At 38.4% G+C, this 19,143-nt stretch overlaps 1 protein-coding gene across 1 annotated transcript in view; it reads left to right on the forward strand.

The window, feature by feature from the left end:
• LOC126262650 (laminin subunit alpha-1-like) overlaps nucleotides 1-19,143 on the forward strand; it is a 134,277-nt gene that overhangs the window by 79,317 nt on the left and 35,817 nt on the right. The window contains exons 7-8 of the mRNA XM_049959419.1: nucleotides 2,883-3,146; nucleotides 17,975-18,222. Of these exons, the coding sequence (XP_049815376.1) occupies nucleotides 2,883-3,146; nucleotides 17,975-18,222 (512 nt within the window). The remainder of the gene's footprint in view (nucleotides 1-2,882; nucleotides 3,147-17,974; nucleotides 18,223-19,143) is intronic.

Below are 19,143 nucleotides of genomic sequence, written 5' to 3' on the forward strand. Positions count from 1 at the left end.
GGAGTCAAAGCAACTAAACTTGTAAGGCGTCCAAAATCTAAATACAATTACTGAGCGGGAAGTTTGACTGCCAACTACAAATTATTCCAAACTTGCACCATGTGGGCGAGTGTAAACAATTAACCATCGTGTGGAACGGAGTACCAAACTCCAAGCTAACACATTCAGTTGGCTTAGAGAACCTCTGACTAACAGCAGATAGAACAGAACATAACCTTTTGAATAACATTACAGCCACATATAAGACAGTAGTAACAAAATATAGAGTAAAGTCCTCACTGAGAGAGACTTAATTATTATGATTAAGACACACCACCCTTATAAACAATAAAAAACTCAGTCAAACTTGGTTGTATAAACATCCAATGAGACAACAGATGGAATTGTGAACTCCAGTAGTGGTATATGCAGGATGTAGCACATGAAATGAATCCACTTCAAATATAAATGTGCACCACCACAAAGTTGATACCTTACAGCAAATAACACTCAGATTGGAGCACTAAATAAAGAAATACATTCAGCAGTTTTATAGGGTAGCACATACAACTTTCCTGTCTAGAGATGGAAGTGGCATCAATAAACAATAACAGTACCGGTACAGGAAATGGCAATTATAGCTGTGGGTACTGCCAATGCTTGACTCACTCGCATCCGATAAACCAAAGCTCATCAAACATATCCGTACTACAATCCAGCAAGGATAGTGTGAAGCCAACACACAGCTTCCACACAGAGGCAGTCCACTGTCCATCTCCAAGACCACTCTGTCGCTGAAGCGCAAAACATGCACCTTCCCTCGGCATGTGCCCCACATATCCAAAGGTTTGCAGCTGGGCACAACTGAGGTAATAATGGTTCACAGTCCAGGAACCTGCCTGAGTCTCTCTTCCTGGTGTCACTATTATGCTCAGTGCCTGTAACTGTTAACTGCCAAACTTGTACCAGACATCAACTGCCAGCACACTACTAGCCTCACTACCATGTTTCAACACTGCGCCTCACTCCCAGTGAACCATTTCACCTTCCCAGCCTCATTGTCAATGCCCCTCCAATCACCATGCAAATCACACCCGCCTAAGGTAAAGATGTTCTACTAGAGACTGTTGCATGACCTATCAATCACACAATGGTTCAATGTCTATGCGACATAGTTTTTGGTCGAAACTGAAATGATTATATCACTTTTAAACTCTTGTCTTTCTCATAGTTGATTTGTCAAAAGCTAGTCAACATCTCAAATGCAGTGTTGCACTTTTTCCTTTTTTCGAAAGTAAATATTTGCCAAGCACTCTGAAACATGTATAACCTTTTCGACTGTCAACATTAACTAAATATTCCGATCAGCTGAAAATATCAGGTGTACCAACAAGATAAAAAAAAATTGAAAATTAGATGTATAAAGCCCAAAGAGAAAACAATTTTTGCTTACACCTCGTATACTTTTCAAATGAGTTTTGACTTCCCAGTTTCACATTTTTTTCATTTATTAATAATTTTCACTCACAACATGACAACAGACTGTTCCAAGTAGTTGTAATGGCATGACTTACACTGGAGAAAATTTTCATCAAATCAATTTAAAAGTGGCAACATGTTAAGCAGAAACTAATAATATAATTTAAATAAATGTTCTTGTAAAATCTACAGCTTTTCTATGCGTAATTTTGTAAAAGATTAGTTTTAGCATTTAATATTGAAATATGTAAATTTCATTAAAGTGAACTGCGTATTTTGGATGCCTACAATAGAAGTGACTAATACAAAAGTTTCATCATTTCATACAAAGACCAGTATTTCAAGATATTGAGAAGACTAACAACGTGTTAAGTAGTTATATTCTGAATAACTGATTGCATTGTTTTACAGGACGTGGTCATAAATTTGATTAAATTATTTTCTACTGTAGACTATATATTGTTTCAAATATTGTTGTAGACTCTAAATTGCTTCAAATGTTGTTGAAATACTAGTATAAGTTGAAAACTGAGACACCATTATAAGTATATAACTATGCAAGAAATATTATGGGCTACTCTGTTCTTCACTAAAAGTATGTATCAACAGGTTGTATATGAAAATCTAAGGCTGTTACATTACTGCCTGCACCAGCATTGTACTTAAGTCATCAGATCTGCCCTTATCTTGCATTACAGAGGGAAACACCTCCAAAGTTCAAGTTTTGTGATGAGGCTTGAATGTCCAATACCTTGTCATGTGCTCATGGTTTCTCCAACCATTTTCCACAGATGTTCCTGACAAAAGCACTTTTACAGCCAACAAGTTTTGCTGTTTCCAACTTGCTTGTTCCCATGTTCCTGGCCATAGCAATCTGCCCTTCGTTAAAGTTGCTTAAATGTCAGTGGATTTCCCCAATTTGCAGCCAGTATTGTCACTAGAAAGATTCCTCTTTCATCTTTATTTCACTTACATCTTTTTCTTACATCACACGCTTGCTGCACCACCAGACTCATGGTGGGCAGCGGCCATAATGCTTTGTCTCATCAGTGTACAAATCGAAATCGTGGAGAACACCAGAGCTGGTAGATGAAAAATGGGTGTCCGTGTTAAAGTTCATAATAAGCTCTGTAAGTCACATGAAATTTTTGTGCAAATTAGGTAAGTATCTCTTTGTTTTTTATTTATGTGGTTCTCTATGGCCGTGAAACAGTAGACATCTATTATTGCATTTTTTGCGCTGAATGGAATCATTATCTACATCTACATCCATACTCCGCAAGCCACCTGACGGTGTGTGGCGGAAGGTACCTTATGCTCAAATTATACATTTTATTGCTATTCTAATAGAGTTTATAGTCATCAAATGAATGGTTATATCAGCCTGTCTATAATGTGACACCTTTTTTTCAATTTATTCACAGGTTTCATCACTCTCTGGATGGTTGGTTAGTGATTTCTTGGTGAGCCGAACAGTTGTTCCCTCAGTTGAGAAAATGACAATGAACTTGTATGTTGGAAATTATGATTTATCTGGTGTGGACATGTACTATTGGCTTGCTCCAAAGGAATACAGCAACAGCATTTTGACAAGCTATGGTAACAATATAACTTTTGAAATAAGCTGGGTGGTCATGAGAGGAGACACCAGCGGTCAGCCTATTGCAGGACCACTGCTCATTTTGATGGTATTTATCTTGTTATTTATTTCTTGCTTTTTTATAGATCTGAATCTGTGGATCCATTAGTGATACATGTTCTGGTCTTGCTAACACTCTTGATTGTTTAGACTATAAAAATCTACTCAATGTACTAAAACATTGTGGCACTACTGATTTCTCTCTGGAAAGGTTGGAGCCTTACATCTACAACAGAATGCAGACAGTTCCAGTAACAAACTGCACAACTGGAATAAAAATAAACCCAGACGAGAACAAACATTAAGTGTTGACTCTCATCATGTTTTTCACAGTGTCTGCTTTCTTTCTTAACCTCGTAAACAATCTTTCACACACATTAGAGAATTTTATAAAAGCAGTAATGTTTGTGATGCAACATTATTAATAAAACGACCAGACTCACTCGTACCAGATATAGGCCAGCTGGTAGGCAAACAGATCTACAATTGGTTACAGAAAACAATGTTAAACTCACAAACACTGATAATATGCAACAGCAAATAAATAAGTACAACAGATGATATCAGAAATAAACTTTAATTATCATATACAAAATGATATTCTACATTTAGCAGTTTCCTTAGTGTTCAGCTGGTTAACAAGCTAAAATTCAGTCAGTGTTCAAATAAATTAATCGAGAAGTTCAGTCTGGTAAGTTTTGCTCTTAGAAGACTATCTCATTATGCTCAAATGAAGAAAACGGTCTCTGCTTATTTGGCATACTTCCACTCCTTATTGTCATACAAAATCATCTTATGAAGCAGTTTGTTTACACCAAATAGAGCATTTATTCAGCAAAAGTCACCAGTGTGAATACTGCATAAAACAAATAACTGCACTGATCATAAGAGGCTTCTTCAAAGAGCTTGCATGTTAGTGGTATATTTTACTAACAATAAAAACCAGGTTCATCTGAAGTGTGATTTATGCAGCTTCAACAAAAGATTTAAATATAATTTCCATTTACACTTGTCTAGAGTTGGGTCCTATATTCTGATTAGATGTCTTCAACAAACTACTGTACTATCTAATACATGGAAAGACACTGGGACAATGCAGATCCATAAAAATCTAAAAACGTTTTTCACTGGACACAAACTCATTCATCTGATTACCTCAGTTCAAGAATTGAAGACTTGCATCAGCTGTATTAAAAGTGTTAATACTCATCATGTTGTTGTTGTTGTGGTCTTCAGTCCTGAGACTGTTTTGATGCAGCTCTCCATGCTACCCTATCCTGTGTAAGCTTCTTCATCTCCCAGTACTTACTGCAACCCACATCCTTCTGAATCTGCTTAGTGTATTCATCTCTTGGTCTCCCTCTACGATTTTTACCCTCCACGCTGCCCTCCAATGCTAAATTTGTGATCCCTTTATGCCTCAGAACATGTCCTACTAACTGGTCCCTTCTTTTTGTCAAGTTGTGCCACATACTCCTCTTCTCCCCAATTATATTCAAAACTTCATCATTAGTTATGTGATCTACCCATCTAATCTTCAGCATTCTTCTGCAGCACCACATTTCGAAAGCTTCTATTCTCTTCTTGTTACACATAATACTAGAGGGCATATCATTTATATAAATAAGGAACAGGAGCAGCCCCAACACTGATCCCTGGGGCACCCCCCACTTGACAGTACCCCACTCAGATCCCACATCACAGCCATTATCAACATTGTGAATAATGACCTTTTGCTGCCTTTTGCTAAAGTAAGAGGTGAACCAATTGTGAGCTACTCCCCTTATTCCGTAATGGTCCAACTTCTGGAGCAATATTGTGTGACCAACACAGTCAAATGCCTTTGTTAAATCAAAAAATACGCCAAGCGTTCGAAACTTTTTGTTTAGCCCATCCAGTACCTCACAGAGAAAAGAGAATATAGCATTTTCAGTTGTCAAACGACTTCTAAAGCCGAACTGTACATTTGATAGCAAATCGTGTGCTATAAAATGATCAATTAACCTTACATACACAACCTTCTTCCCCCATGAACCATGGACCTTGCCGTTGGTGGGGAGGCATGCGTGCCTCAGCCATACAGATGGCCGTACCGTAGGTGCAACCACAACGGAGGGGTATCTGTTGAGAGGCCAGACAAACGTGGTTCCTGAAGAGGGGCAGCAGCCTTTTCAGTAGTTGCAGGGGCAACAGTCTGGATGATTGACTGATCTGGCCATGTAACATTAACCAAAACGGCCTTGCTGTGCTGGTACTGCGAACGGCTGAAAGCAAGGGGAAACTACAGCCGTAATTTTTCCCGAGGACATGCAGCTTTACTGTATGATTAAATGATGATGGCGTCCTCTTGGGTAAAATATTCCGGAGGTAAAATAGTCCCCCATTCGGATCTCCGGGCGGGGACTACTCGAGAGGACATCGTTATCAGGAGAAAGAAAACTGGCATTCTACGGATCGGAGCGTGGAATGTCAGATCCCTTAATCGGGGAGGTAGGTTAGAAAATTTGAAAAGGGAAATGGATAGGATAAAGTTAGATATAGTGGGAATTAGTGAAGTTCGGTGGCAGGAGGAACAAGACTTTTGGTCACGTGATTACAGGGTTATAAATACAAAATCAAATAGGGGTAATGCAGGAGTAGGTTTAATAATGAATAAAAAAATAGGAGTGCGGGTTAGCTACTACAAACAGCATAGTGAACGCATTATTGTGGTCAGGATAGACACAAAGCCCACGCCTACTACAGCAGTACAAGTTTATATGCCAACTAGCTCTGCAGATGATAAAGAAATTGATGAAATGTATGACGAGATAAAAGAAATTATTCAGGTAGTGAAGGGAGATGAAAATTTATTAGTCATGGGTGACTGGAATTCGTCAGTAGGAAAAGGGAGAGAAGGAAACATAGTAGGTGAATATGGATTGGGGGGAAGAAATGAAAGAGGAAGCCGCCTTGTAGAATTTTGCACAGAGCATAACTTAATCATAGCTAACACTTGGTTCAAGAATCATAAAAGAAGGTTGTATACCTGGAAGAACCCTGGAGATACTAAAAGGTATCAGATAGATTATATAATGGTAAGACAGAGATTTAGGAACCAGGTTTTAAATTGTAAGACATTTCCAGGGGCAGATGTGGATTCTGACCACAATCTATTGGTTATGAACTGCAGATTGAAACTGAAGAAACTGCAAAAAGGTGGGAATTTAAGGAGATGGGACCTGGATAACTGAAAGAACCAGAGGTTGTAGAGAGTTTCAGGGAGAGCATAAGGGAACAATTGACAGGAATGGGGGAAAGAAATGCAGTAGAAGAACAATGGGTAGCTCTGAGGGATGAAGTAGTGAAGGCAGCAGAGGATCAAGTAGGTAAAAAGACGAGGGCTAATAGAAGTCCTTGGGTAACAGAAGAAATATTGAATTTAATTGATGAAAGGAGAAAATATAAAAATGCAGTAAATGAAGCAGGCAAAAAGGGAATACAAACGTCCAAAAAATGAGATTGACAGGAAGTGCAAAATGGCTAAGCAGGGATGGCTAGAGGACAAATGTACGGATGTAGAGGTTTGTCTCACTAGGGGTAAGATAGATACTGCCAACAGGAAAATTAAAGAGACCTTTGGAGAGAAGAGAACCACTTGTATGAATATCAAGAGCTCAGATGGCAACCCAGTTCTAAGCAAAGAAGGGAAGGCAGAAAGGTGGAAGGAGTATATAGAGGGTTTATACAAGGGCGATGTACTTGAGGACAATATTATGGAAATCAAAGAGGATGTAGATGAAGATGAAATGGGAGATAAGATACTGCGTGAAGAGTTTGACAGAGCACTGAAAGACCTGAGTCGAAACAAGGCCCCGGGAGTAGACAACATTCCATTAGAACTACTGATGGCCTTGGGAGAGCCAGTCATGCCAAATTCTACCATCTGGTGAGCAAGATGTATGAGACAGGCGAAATACCCACAGACTTCAAGAATAATATAATAATTCCAATCCCAAAGAAGGCAGGTGTTGACAGATGTGAAAATTACTGAACTATCAGTTTAATAAGTCACAGCTGCAAAATACTAACGCGAATTCTTTACAGACGAATGGAAAAACTGGTAGAAGCGGACCTCGGGGAAGATCAGTTTGGATTCCGTAGAAATGTTGGAACACATGAGGCAATACTAACCTTACGACTTATCTTAGAAGAAAGATTAAGAAAAGGCAAACCTTCGTTTCTAGCATTTGTAGACTTAGAGAAAGCTTTTGACAACGTTCTCTTTCAAATTCTGAAGGTGGCAGGGGTAAAATACAAGGAACGAAAGGCTATTTACAATTTGTACAGAAACCAGATGGCAGTTATAAGAGTCGAGGGGCATGAAAGGGAAGCAGTGGTTGGGAAAGGAGTGAGACAGGGTTGTAGCCTCTCCCCGAAGTTATTCAATCTGTATATTGAGCAAGCAGTAAAGGAAACAAAAGAAAAATTCGGAGTAGGTATTAAAATTCATGGAGAAGAAGTAAAAACTTTGAGGTTCGCCGATGACATTGTAATTCTGTCAGAGACAGCAAAGGACTTGGAAGAGCAGTTGAACGGAATGGACAGTGTCTTGAAAGGAGGATATAAGATGAACATCAACAAAAGCAAAACGAGGATAATGGAATGTAGTCAAATTAAATCGGGTGATGCTGAGGGGATTAGATTAGGAAATGAGACACTTAAAGTAGTAAAGGAGTTTTGCTATTTAGGGAGTAAAATAACTGATGATGGTCGAAGTAGAGAGGATATAAAATGTAGACTGGCAATGGCAAGGAAATCATTTCTGAAGATGAGAAATTTGTTAACATCGAGTATAGATTTAAGTGTCAGGAAGTCGTTTCTGAAAGTATTTGTATGGAGTGTAGCCATGTATGGAAGTGAAACATGGACGATAAATAGTTTGGACAGGAAGAGAATAGAAGCTTTCGAAATGTGGTGCTACAGAAGAATGCTGAAGATAAGGTGGATAGATCATGTAACTAATGAGGAGGTATTGAATAGGATTGGGGAGAAGAGAAGTTTGTGGCACAACTTGACTAGAAGAAGGGATCGGTTGGTAGGACATGTTTTGAGGCATCAAGGGATCACAAATTTAGCATTGGAGGGCAGCGTGGAGGGTAAATATCGTAGAGGGAGACCAAGAGATCAATACACTAAGCAGATCCAGAAGGATGTAGGTTGCAGTAGGTACTGGGAGATGAAGAAGCTTGCACAGGATAGAGTAGCATGGAGAGCTGCATCAAACCAGTCTCAGGACTGAAGACCACAACAACAACACAGCCTTTTCGATAACTTTTGCAAATACTGATGGCATAGAAATAGCTCTAAAATTATCTACATTTGATTTCTGTACAAATTGTAAATAGCCTTTCGCTCCCTGTATTTTACCCCTGCCACCTTCAGAATTTGAAAGAGAGTATTCCAGTCAACAATGTCAAATGCTTTCTCTAAGTCTACAAACGCTAGAAATGTATGTTTGCCTTTCCTTAATGTTTCTACTAAGGTAAGTCGTAAGGTCAGCATTGCCTCATGTGTTCCAATATTTCTACGGAATCCAAACTGATCTTCCCCGAGGTCCGCTTCTACCAGTTTTTCCATTCGTCTGTAAAGAATTCGCGTTAGTATTTTGCAGCTGTGACTTATTAAACTGATAGTTCAGTAATTTTCACATCTGTCAACACCTGCTTTCTTTGGGATTGGAATTATTATATTCTTCTTGAAGTCTGAGGGCATTTCGCCTGTCTCATACATCTTGCTCACCAGATGGTAGAGTTTTGTTAGGACTGGCTCTCTCAAGGCCATCAGTAGTTCTAATGGAATGTTGTCTACTCCCGGGGTCTTGTTTCGACTCAGGTCTTTCAGTGCTCTGTCAAACTCTTCACGCAATATCGTATCTCCCATTTCATCTTCATCTACATCCTCTTTGATTTCCATAATATTGTCCTCAAGTACATCGCCCTTGTATAGACCCTCTATATACTCCTTCCACCTTTCTGCTTTCCCTTCTTTGCTTACAACTGGGTTTCCATCTGAGCTCTTGATATTCATACAAGTGGTTCTCTTTTCTCCAAAGGTCTCTTTAATTTTCCTGTAGGCAGTATCTATCTTACCCCTAGTGAGATAAACCTCTACATCCTTACATTTATCCTCCAGCCATCCCTCCTTAACCATTTTGCACTTCCTGTTGATCTCATTTTTGAGACGTTTGTATTCCTTTTTGCCTGCTTCATTTACTGCATTTTTATATTTTCTCCTTTCATCAATTAAATTCAATATTTCTTCTGTTACCCAAGGATTTCTACTAGCCCTCGTCTTTTTACCTACTTGGTCCTCTGCTGCCTTCACTACTTCATCCCTCAGAGCTACCCATTGTTCTTCTACTGTATTTCTTTCCCCCATTCCTGTCAATTGTTCTCTTATGCTCTTCCTGAAACTCTCTACAACCTCTGGTTCTTTCAGTTTATCCAGGTCCCATCTCCTTAAATTCCCACCTTTTTGCAGTTTCTTCAGTTTAAATCTACACTTCATAACCAATAGATTGTGGTCAGAGTCCACATCTGCCCGTGGAAATGTCTTACAATTTAAAACCTGGTTCCTAAATCTCTGTCTTACCATTATATAATCTATCTGATACCTTCTAATATCTCCAGGATTCTTCCATGTATACAACCTTCTTTCATGATTCTTGAACCAAGTGTTAGCTATGATTAAGTTATGCTCTGTGCAAAACTCTACCAGGCGGCTTCCTCTTTCATTTCTTAGCTCCAATCTATATTCACTTGCTATGTTTCCTTCTCTCCCTTTTCCTACACTTGAATTCCAGTCACCCATGACTATGAAATATTCATCTCCCTTCACTACCTGAATAATTTCTTTTATCTCATCATACATTTCTTCAATTTCTCCATCATCTGCAGAGCTAGTTGGCATATAAACTTGTACTACTGTAGTAGGTGTGGGCTTTGTGTCTATCTTGGCCACAATAATGCGTTCACTATGCTGTTTGTAGTAGCTAACCCGCACTCCTATTTTTTTATTCATTATTAAACCTACTCCTGCATTACCCCTATTTGACTTTGTATTTATAACCCTGTATTCACCTGACCAAAAGTCTTGTTCCTCCTGCCACCGAACTTCACTAATTCCCACTATATCTAACTTTAACCTATCCATTTCTGGTTTTAAATTTTCTAATCTACCTGCCCGGTTAAGGGATCTGACATTCCACGCTCCGATCCGTAGAATGCCAGTTTTCTTTTTCCTGATACTCATCATACAAGGTTACTATTACTAAAACCATTGCTGTCATTCTCTGGCTAGTATCAATGTTGTCATGTAAATATTCAAAAAATTGTCAGAAATAAACTACAGTTCTTCAATGTAATTGATGAATCAGCAGTACCTTTCAAAAGCAGCAGCTGCAATGGCATTTTACTATGTTAAATTTAGCCTTTGTTACTACATGTAGTATGTAGCAGCACAATGATGCAGTTTTTAACAGTTGTTGTCTTTCATAACGTGAAAACTGAATTTTTACAAATGCCCCAATGCTCTAGTTCCTGCTACAAACCTACAGAATATGACGAATGAATGAAAACACACTGATAAAACACTGTTTAACAAGAAGATGTTGCAAGAGCGGTTCCTTGTGCACTTCAGAAAAAGTAGGTGTTGGAGGGTGAGGATCAAGATGGCACACTTTGTGAAGCAGGCATTAAAGATGACTACATTATGTTCTTCTGAATGTTCCACAACTGAATGATCTACTTGCACTTTGCCACACACTGGCAGTGAACATTCATCCAGGGTAGTCTGTTGGTGGTCACACCCACACAGAAAAACGCACAGTTATTTCACTACTACAGAGCAACTTCCGAGCTATCACTGTATGGCATTTAACAAATTTATGACCATGAGCAAGCTAATCATTCGAATGCACAGCCACTGGCCAACTGAGGTTGTGGGCCAGGCAACCACCCAACTGTGGAGCATACAATACAAGATAACTTCGACAGTTTTCACAGTCCTTGCTTGCTGGATGTTCCTCCACTACCAATCTCAGTTCTAGCTTTTGTGAATTGTGCAGCTGAGAAGTCACTGCAATATACAGGGTGATTCATGAAGGTATGCATATATTTTAATATGTTATTCTAAAAGTAAAACTAAAGAAAAAAGTTCATATAAACATAGGTCCACAAATGTTTAGTTACGGAGTTATGGCTAATAAAAGATTTTGCCTGCAGTTTAGCAGCTTCGGTAACATGAAGCCATTGCAAAACTGTGCGAGGTTAAAGTAAAGCACGATTTCCATTTCTTTTGTTGTTATTGGTCTGGTGAATCAACCATATTTACTCGAATCTAAGCCGCACATTTTTTCCGGTTTTTGTAATCCAAAAAACCTCCTGCGGCTTAGAATCGAGTGCAAAGTAAGCGGAAGTTCTGAAAAATGTTGGTAGGTGCCGGTACAACTAACTTCTGCTGTTGAATATATGTAACACTACACAGGCATGCTTTGCAAGCACCAAGCCAAATACTGGTGCCAAAATCTCTGCGTCAGTAAATAAATAAAAAAAAGGTGGAAGACGAGCTTTTTTTTCTCCGCCCCGATTTTCGACCACTGCATTTTCATACATTATCCAATGAAGTAAATACAAATGCCGTATTGTTCATCTTCGAATGTAGCAGCATTTCAAACTACTACGAAAATCCGACTGGCAAGACTGTTTGAGATGTTTGTCAATATGGCCAACTCTACGTTCCGAATTTTTTCCTACCTGTGAGAAGAGATGGTTGCTAATAGGAACTTTTATGAATTGTGAATCACATGCAGTATTCTCTTCACCATAAGAATAATACGAATATAAACATTTTTCCATGTATTCTTTCGTGTTTGCTGCTATCTCGTTTAAATCCTGTCTGCCTAATAAACTACGAAACTAGAGTGAGACAACAGCAAACGCGGAAGAATATACATATTATGTCATGTTTGTATTTGTATTATTCTTATGCCTTATAGTGATACAGTCAGAAATGAAGCACGGCAATTGACTAGATTTTTAATCTAAGATGACTAATTTCTGTGCAGAATGTATTGTACTAAAGAGGCGTCTGCAAAGATTTTCAAACGGAGAAAAATTTTTGCTAAACTCTCGTTCAGAACATCTTCTATCATACGCAGTCTATTATTTGGTTCTTGTTGATCATTATCAAAGAAAGCAGCAGTGTAAGTAACAACAAATAGCAGTCTCTTGCCATTGTCTCGCTAATGAGACGATTCCTCTCTCTCCTTGTAATTGTAGGCGGCGGTAGCGTGCACAAAAGCAAGCCATGCCGCGAGCGACGACAGGCCGTAAACACTCATTATCAGAATGCGACAAACAATGCATGACACAGTACAGTAATGCATTTTCAGCTTAGAGTGACGGAAACACCTGTAACAAAGAGAACGGCATTTATCAGATCAAAGAAAAATAAGCAATCAGTTCAAACCAGATGAAGCATGTGAAAAAGGAAGGTTACCCATATAAATACGGACGGAGCGCCTGGCGCTTAGCAATGGCTACCTGGTAGAGCTTAACTGCTAAGCTTACGACTCGAACCAAACTATAATACTGTAGCTGTATCGTCATTCATTCGACCTAAATTGTTTCTCATATTACAATGGACCAACTTTGTTTCGATTTGGAGGTGCGGCCTAAAACTTTTCTCTCCCCTTGAATTTCGAGTCTCTAATTTCTGGTGCGGCTTAGATTCGAGAAAATTTTTTTTCCTTGATTTCGAGTCTCATTTTTCAGGTGCGGCTTAGATTCGAGTGCGGCTTAGATTCGAGTAAATACGGTAATAAAAGAGGTCCCAGACTTGTATCCACATTATGTACTTGCATTATGAATGCAATAGACAAAATTATGAGTAACCCTCTGAAACTGAAATGAGCAACAAAATCTGTTCAAACGCCTGCAGCTAAATGCATTGAACTTGGTGAAGACATTTTTGAAAATATATTGTGAATGTATTGTGAAATTGTACATGCAATGTACAACTTCCTTAGCACTGAGCTTTGTTTTCTCCAGTTCAACATGAATTCATGTGTGCTATGACATTAACAAAAGCAGATTATCCGACATATTCATGCAATTTCAGTTAATGTTATTACGATCATTTTTCCAAAATTAAATTCTCTACAAAATCTGTTGAAAACTTTGTGCAATTGTCTGGAATTTAAGAAACAAATTGGGCCAAGTATATAATAAATTAAAAATTTTACAAAAATTGTGTCTTTACTTCTCTGGATGTTCTGGAAAACTACTGCAGATACACGCCTGGGACATATTTTATTAGATTCACCAGGTCAATAACAACCAAATAAATGGAAATCGTGCTTTACTTTAACCTCGTACAGTTTTGCAATGGCTTCATATTAGCAAAGTTGCTAAATTTCAGGTGAAAGCTTTTATTAGCCATAACTCTGTAACTAAACATTTGCAGACCTGTTTCACTTGTAGAATAACATATTAAAATATTTGCATATCTTCGTGAATTACCCTGTGTACTTCAACACCACAAGTACTCTGCCCTCAATCTCCACCAGTCACTGTAAGCCTCCTGCTTCCACTCCTCTTCTCCTGTTCCAGCTCTTTACTAGCCTCTCCCTATTATTTTTCTAATCCAATCCAGATGATCCACAGTAAGCTTTCCTTCTCAGTTTATCTTAATGCACAACCAATAAGAAGCATTGATTGATTTGAATACTTGTGTAATGTCAGTACAGCTTAATTTTCTGCCTGAGCATTAAAGCAGTAACTGTTCAACACTGAAGAGGAACATATTAGTGATCTTATAACATGTGATAGCGGTTTAACTTTTCTCTGAGTGTGGTATCATGTTGCTTATTTTCATCTTTTGGTTCTTCAGTTAATGTTGCTTTGTTGGTTTCACAAGCATGAAAGGCCAATATTTTCAAGGAATTAAGGTCTCTCACTTATACTGTCTCTGAACTGCAATCAAGTCCTTTGCTGGACCTGTTATGCAGCCCAGGATCTTAATCAGACCATTACTACTTTGATTTCTACTGGTAACATGACAATGAGATCCAGTACAAAGAAGAAATTAATGCTCCATCCATTCTGGTCCTTTCTTCTTTATGTTGAAGCTATTAGAAATGAATAAGGTAATTTGTCAAGCAATTTTACTAAGTTTATTAATACCATACAGCTGCATGCTCAGAGAAGGCCAGTTTAGCTGTCTGCCTGAGATATTTAAATTTCATAATCTTAGTATTAAATAAACTATGAGAAGTTTCCATATAAACATTTCCACATTATCATAGAATGAAGTGAACTTTCATTGCTGGAGTGGTAAAATATTTACAGAAGATGAATGGTAGTTAATTAACAGCACAATTTAGAAAAGCTTGTTTTTGTCATCAAGAAGTGGCTTGTTTCAAAACCCTGAGTGTTCTCCTCCACAATGGAAATTTTCAGAACTCAATGAATTAATGAGCACATAGTAGTGTCTTATGTATTGGGTTCATGAATGCACATTCCATAAATGAGACACAGAACATCTGGTCAATGTTGTTATTAATGAAACATCTGGCTGAACTGAGCTGTGATCCATGACTTACATAGTTTCCTTTTTGCAGTTAATGATGCAGCAACATCCAGCATAAGTTACTAGGTGTAATTATGAAATTATTGACAGTCAAAAACATTTTCCCTAGAACGGAATACCTGAGCTGACTGAGACAACCATCAGCCAACCAGCATCAAACCGAGGGATCACTATACAGATTGCAACAGTGAAGCAGCCATGCAACGAACTATCTGATTCGATTTCATTCAACCACATACCTGAATTGAAAAGGAGGGAATTTAAGACACAGAGAGAAGTGTTGAAACAAACAGAGTAGCTCAGAGGAGGCTGCCTCTTAGTTCCCTCAAGATGTTGGTTTATATACAGTAGATAGCACTTTCCATCGTCAGGACATTCAGTATGACAGTTTCCCCAGTCACCCTGGGATAGATGTCAGAGACTCTAAATTTGTTCACATGATGCAACATCAGAAGGTCATTTAAATTAAATATTTTTTCCATGTGAGCATTATCACAACCAGCATGTCACATTGCGCAAGAAACTAATCAAACTGAAATGCTGATTTAATTATTATATTAATATTTTCAGATTAACTTTGCATTGACTACAATGAAAACTTAAAAGAGGCATGGACTCTAAGAGATTGTAAACTGCATGTATAACTGACTGCCCATTCCCAAGGGGAGGTCTACATTTACATCTACATCTATAGTCTTTTAAAGCCAGCTTACAGTGTGTGGCAGAGGATACGTTTAATACCACTGTTGTTCCCTTCCCTCTTTTGTCATTCACAAATTGTGCATGAGAAGAATGACTGTTGAAAAATCTCTATATATGCTCTAATTTGCCGGCTCTGATTTTTTCACTTTGGTCTTTCTGTGAGAAAAATTTGAGAGGAGGCAACAAACTGTCCAACTCTTTTTGGAATGCATGCTCTCAGAATTTCAGCAGCAAACCTCTCTATGATGCAGAACACCTCTCTTGTAGCATCCACCACAATAACTTAATAATCCACTGATTAACCACACCTCTCTTCATTGGATCTCCTTCATCTCCTCCACCAATCCAATCTGGTAAGTGTTTCAGACTAATGAACAAAACTTGATATTCAATAAAACAAGTATTTTGTAATCTCCTCTTGCATGGATGAATTACATTTCCTTAATATTCTTCCATTGACTCTCAGCATCTGCTTTTTGCATATTTTTTTATGCGGTCATTGCACTTTCAATCATTTCAGCAGGTTACGCATACATATCTTAGGTTATTACTGTTTCCAGTGGTTTGTCACCAACTTTCTAATCGAATAGTAATAGGTCTCTACATCTCTTTATGTGTAACACATTGCACTTATATTCATAGACAACTTAAATCCACCGACAAAATTGGGGCAGTTGTTCAGGCATATTTTTTGACTGTTTGGATATAAGAGACATGTTGTCTCCAATGGCTCATAATACAAAATCACCAAAAACATAGTAAAACAAAAGGATATTATTTGGGGGCACCTATGATAACATGCAAAACTACTGTGATGTGGTTGCTGTCACTGTGGGAACAGCAGAGCATAGCATTGTTGCACCCCTGTGCCACTGCATTCAGTGAACCCATATACTAGATGCATATCAGCTGTTTTTTCATCAGTAAACCCATTCAAATTGCCACAGATTGCTGTTAACGGACAACTAACGCTGCCAGAAAAACAAATCCAAAACAGGACCGAGCAGTACTGAATGCTAGCTTGAGAACTAAGAGTAAAGTAGGCCTCATTGTAGCCAACAGCAAGTACCATGAGTGAACGGAACAAGTTAATTCCCAAACAAGCGCCACACCACATACCATTGATTTGCACCGTTTTTCAGATATGTTCAATGCAGTACTGTTACAAGAGATAAGGCATCAAACAAAATGTAATTATTCTGTAATGAGGCACCATACACCATATGTTCCTTGTACCAAAATGCCTAGAAAAAAGTTATGGCCCTTTAACATTCCCTTTACCTTTAACTCTGTTGATTTCATCCTGTTAAGAACATCTTGAGTTGATTTAGCTAGAAAGTCCTAAGTATAGAGTCTTTCCTTCTCATCCTGTCTGGTATGTCTCCCTGACCTGGGGTTCTGGGTGACTTATGAACTGTACACCTTTCCCTAAATCTCTCCAGTCCTTTTCCTTCACCCCTTTTCCTTCCCCTTCAACTCTTCTGCCAGAAGGAGGAACCACTGGCTACAAAAGCTTGTACAAGTTAAACGTTTTTGTATGTGTGTTTTCCTGCCGCCACTCAGTGAGTAGATTTTTATATATATATCCACTTACATTGTAAATCCAGACTTGGTAAGTTTGTGTGTTGCTCATTAAATGACTGAAAGTAACCTGTACAACACAAAACCAGTCATACACTATGGAATTGCAATATATTACACAGACTTCCTAAAACGCCAGTAAAAGCTTCAAATCAGTGAATACCAAACCAAAACCTGACAGTGGATAACTGTTAATCCAGATATTACAGTAATATTACTGTGTAAGCATCTGTTAACAGGATCAGCGTTTGACATGGCTAGTATCTTGATATAATGAAAATTTCTCATGTGAGAGAATATTTGTGGTTTTCTGTCTCTGACAGCGACCAGAAATTACAATAAATGTGAATTTCAGAAAGGGTTTGTATACACACACTACAAGGTGTTCCTCGTCTATTTGTCAATACCGTCACCAGGGCAATTGAGATTTATGTCATAATGGTATGTACTACCTTCCCTGAAAAGAAATCTGCCTCCTCTTTGTTGGGCCAAGTCACAACAATGCCCTGCAGCCCCTCATTTGAACACTCAATGCAGCTGCATATTATGGGGGAGACTGAGAAGGCAAGTGATATCCAGACCAAAGAGGGACACTCTAATCTCATGTTCTGCTGTGTGGCAAACCTCTACAACCTACAGCTGCACTAACTCATCAATTTCCTCTGTATACAAATGTGAAATGGAGCACCCTCTATAAAGTCTGAATTTGGCACCAAGTGACTTTCATATTGTTTCACATATAAAGAAGTAGTTGAAAGGTCTGTGTTTCATCTCAAAAGAAAAACTGCTGAGCACCATGATGACATCATTTGTCAGAAAGGCAGCAGCCCTTATACAGAGAGGTTTGACAAATGTATTTGATACATCTGATGAATCTTTACGCCATTCACAATTTGCGTGCTTGTTATACTTATCACTCAGTTCTAGTTCTTTGATTATCACAGTGGTATTATTTTGTTACAGGGAAACAATGGTTTGAAGATTGGTTACGGATATGAAGAATTCTATGAAACAAATGTGACAATTAGCATTCCATTACATGAAAACGGATGGTACCTTATCCCAGAGGAACTGAAAGATATTAAAGCTCACACAGCCCCTACAGAATATCAAGGGGCTGATGTCACTCGATATCAGTTTATGAGTGTTCTTTCAGATCTCAAGCATTTAATGCTGAGAGCAAAATACAACACAGATCAACAGAAAGGAAGGTATAAAAATATCTTACTTTTTTGATGATACTTGTTCCCCTGAAGTTTTATATGGCACTACAGTTTTAGATAACCTTCCAGGAATTTTAAATATTTTTGTACTCTGTTACACCTTTCCTCAGTTTTCTCAAATTTTATCATCACGTGGAAAAAGTATGTAAATAAAATTAACTTCTTCTTTCTAACAAAATAGTTAATAGCTTTACAAATTTTTAGAAATGTGTTTTGTAAACAAAGAAATATAATTGAAATGTCTTAAATCTTTGCCACAGATGGTACTTTTGTAAAAGCAATCTGCACTAAGAACTAATGTAGACTCACCCCAGTTTATACAACAATTTGAGATATGTTATAGAATGCTCCACCAGAGCAGAGCTATCTTTAAGCAAGCAATCCAATCAAAGTCCTGTTAGCATAGTGCCAATGTACAGCCAGTGACTGAAATAGTCTGAATAGTAAACACCCATAAACCAAGCCCATAGAGAAAACCAAACCAACATGCTAACCAGTGTGCGCTTACACTGCATCAACACTGGGACAGAATTACAAGTGGCTCAGACCAGCCCTGGACTGACTTATATGTTGCATTCTGGTAGGCATGGCCTCATCAGAGAATGCTCCTGGTGACAAGTACCACAGCAATCAACAGTAATGTTGTGTTAATTACTCAGTTTCCAAAGTGATATCAGGTAGCACCACTACAAATCCCTCCCATCACCCTCCCTCCTCCAACCACGCCATGACCACCAGGTGAGAAGGAGCAGGTGGTGTGTGATCCAGTGGAACTGCCACTGGAATAAGACAATGGATACACATCCATATGTAAGTCTGGGGGCAAGATGCATCCTGGTAGGAGTTGTGTGAGCCACCAGGCGTGGAGAAACAGGTGGCTACTGACAAAGCAAAGACAAGGTTGACTTT

Source organism: Schistocerca nitens, chromosome 6, assembly GCF_023898315.1.
Source record: "Schistocerca nitens isolate TAMUIC-IGC-003100 chromosome 6, iqSchNite1.1, whole genome shotgun sequence".
Classification (NCBI taxonomy): Eukaryota; Metazoa; Arthropoda; class Insecta; order Orthoptera; family Acrididae; genus Schistocerca; species Schistocerca nitens.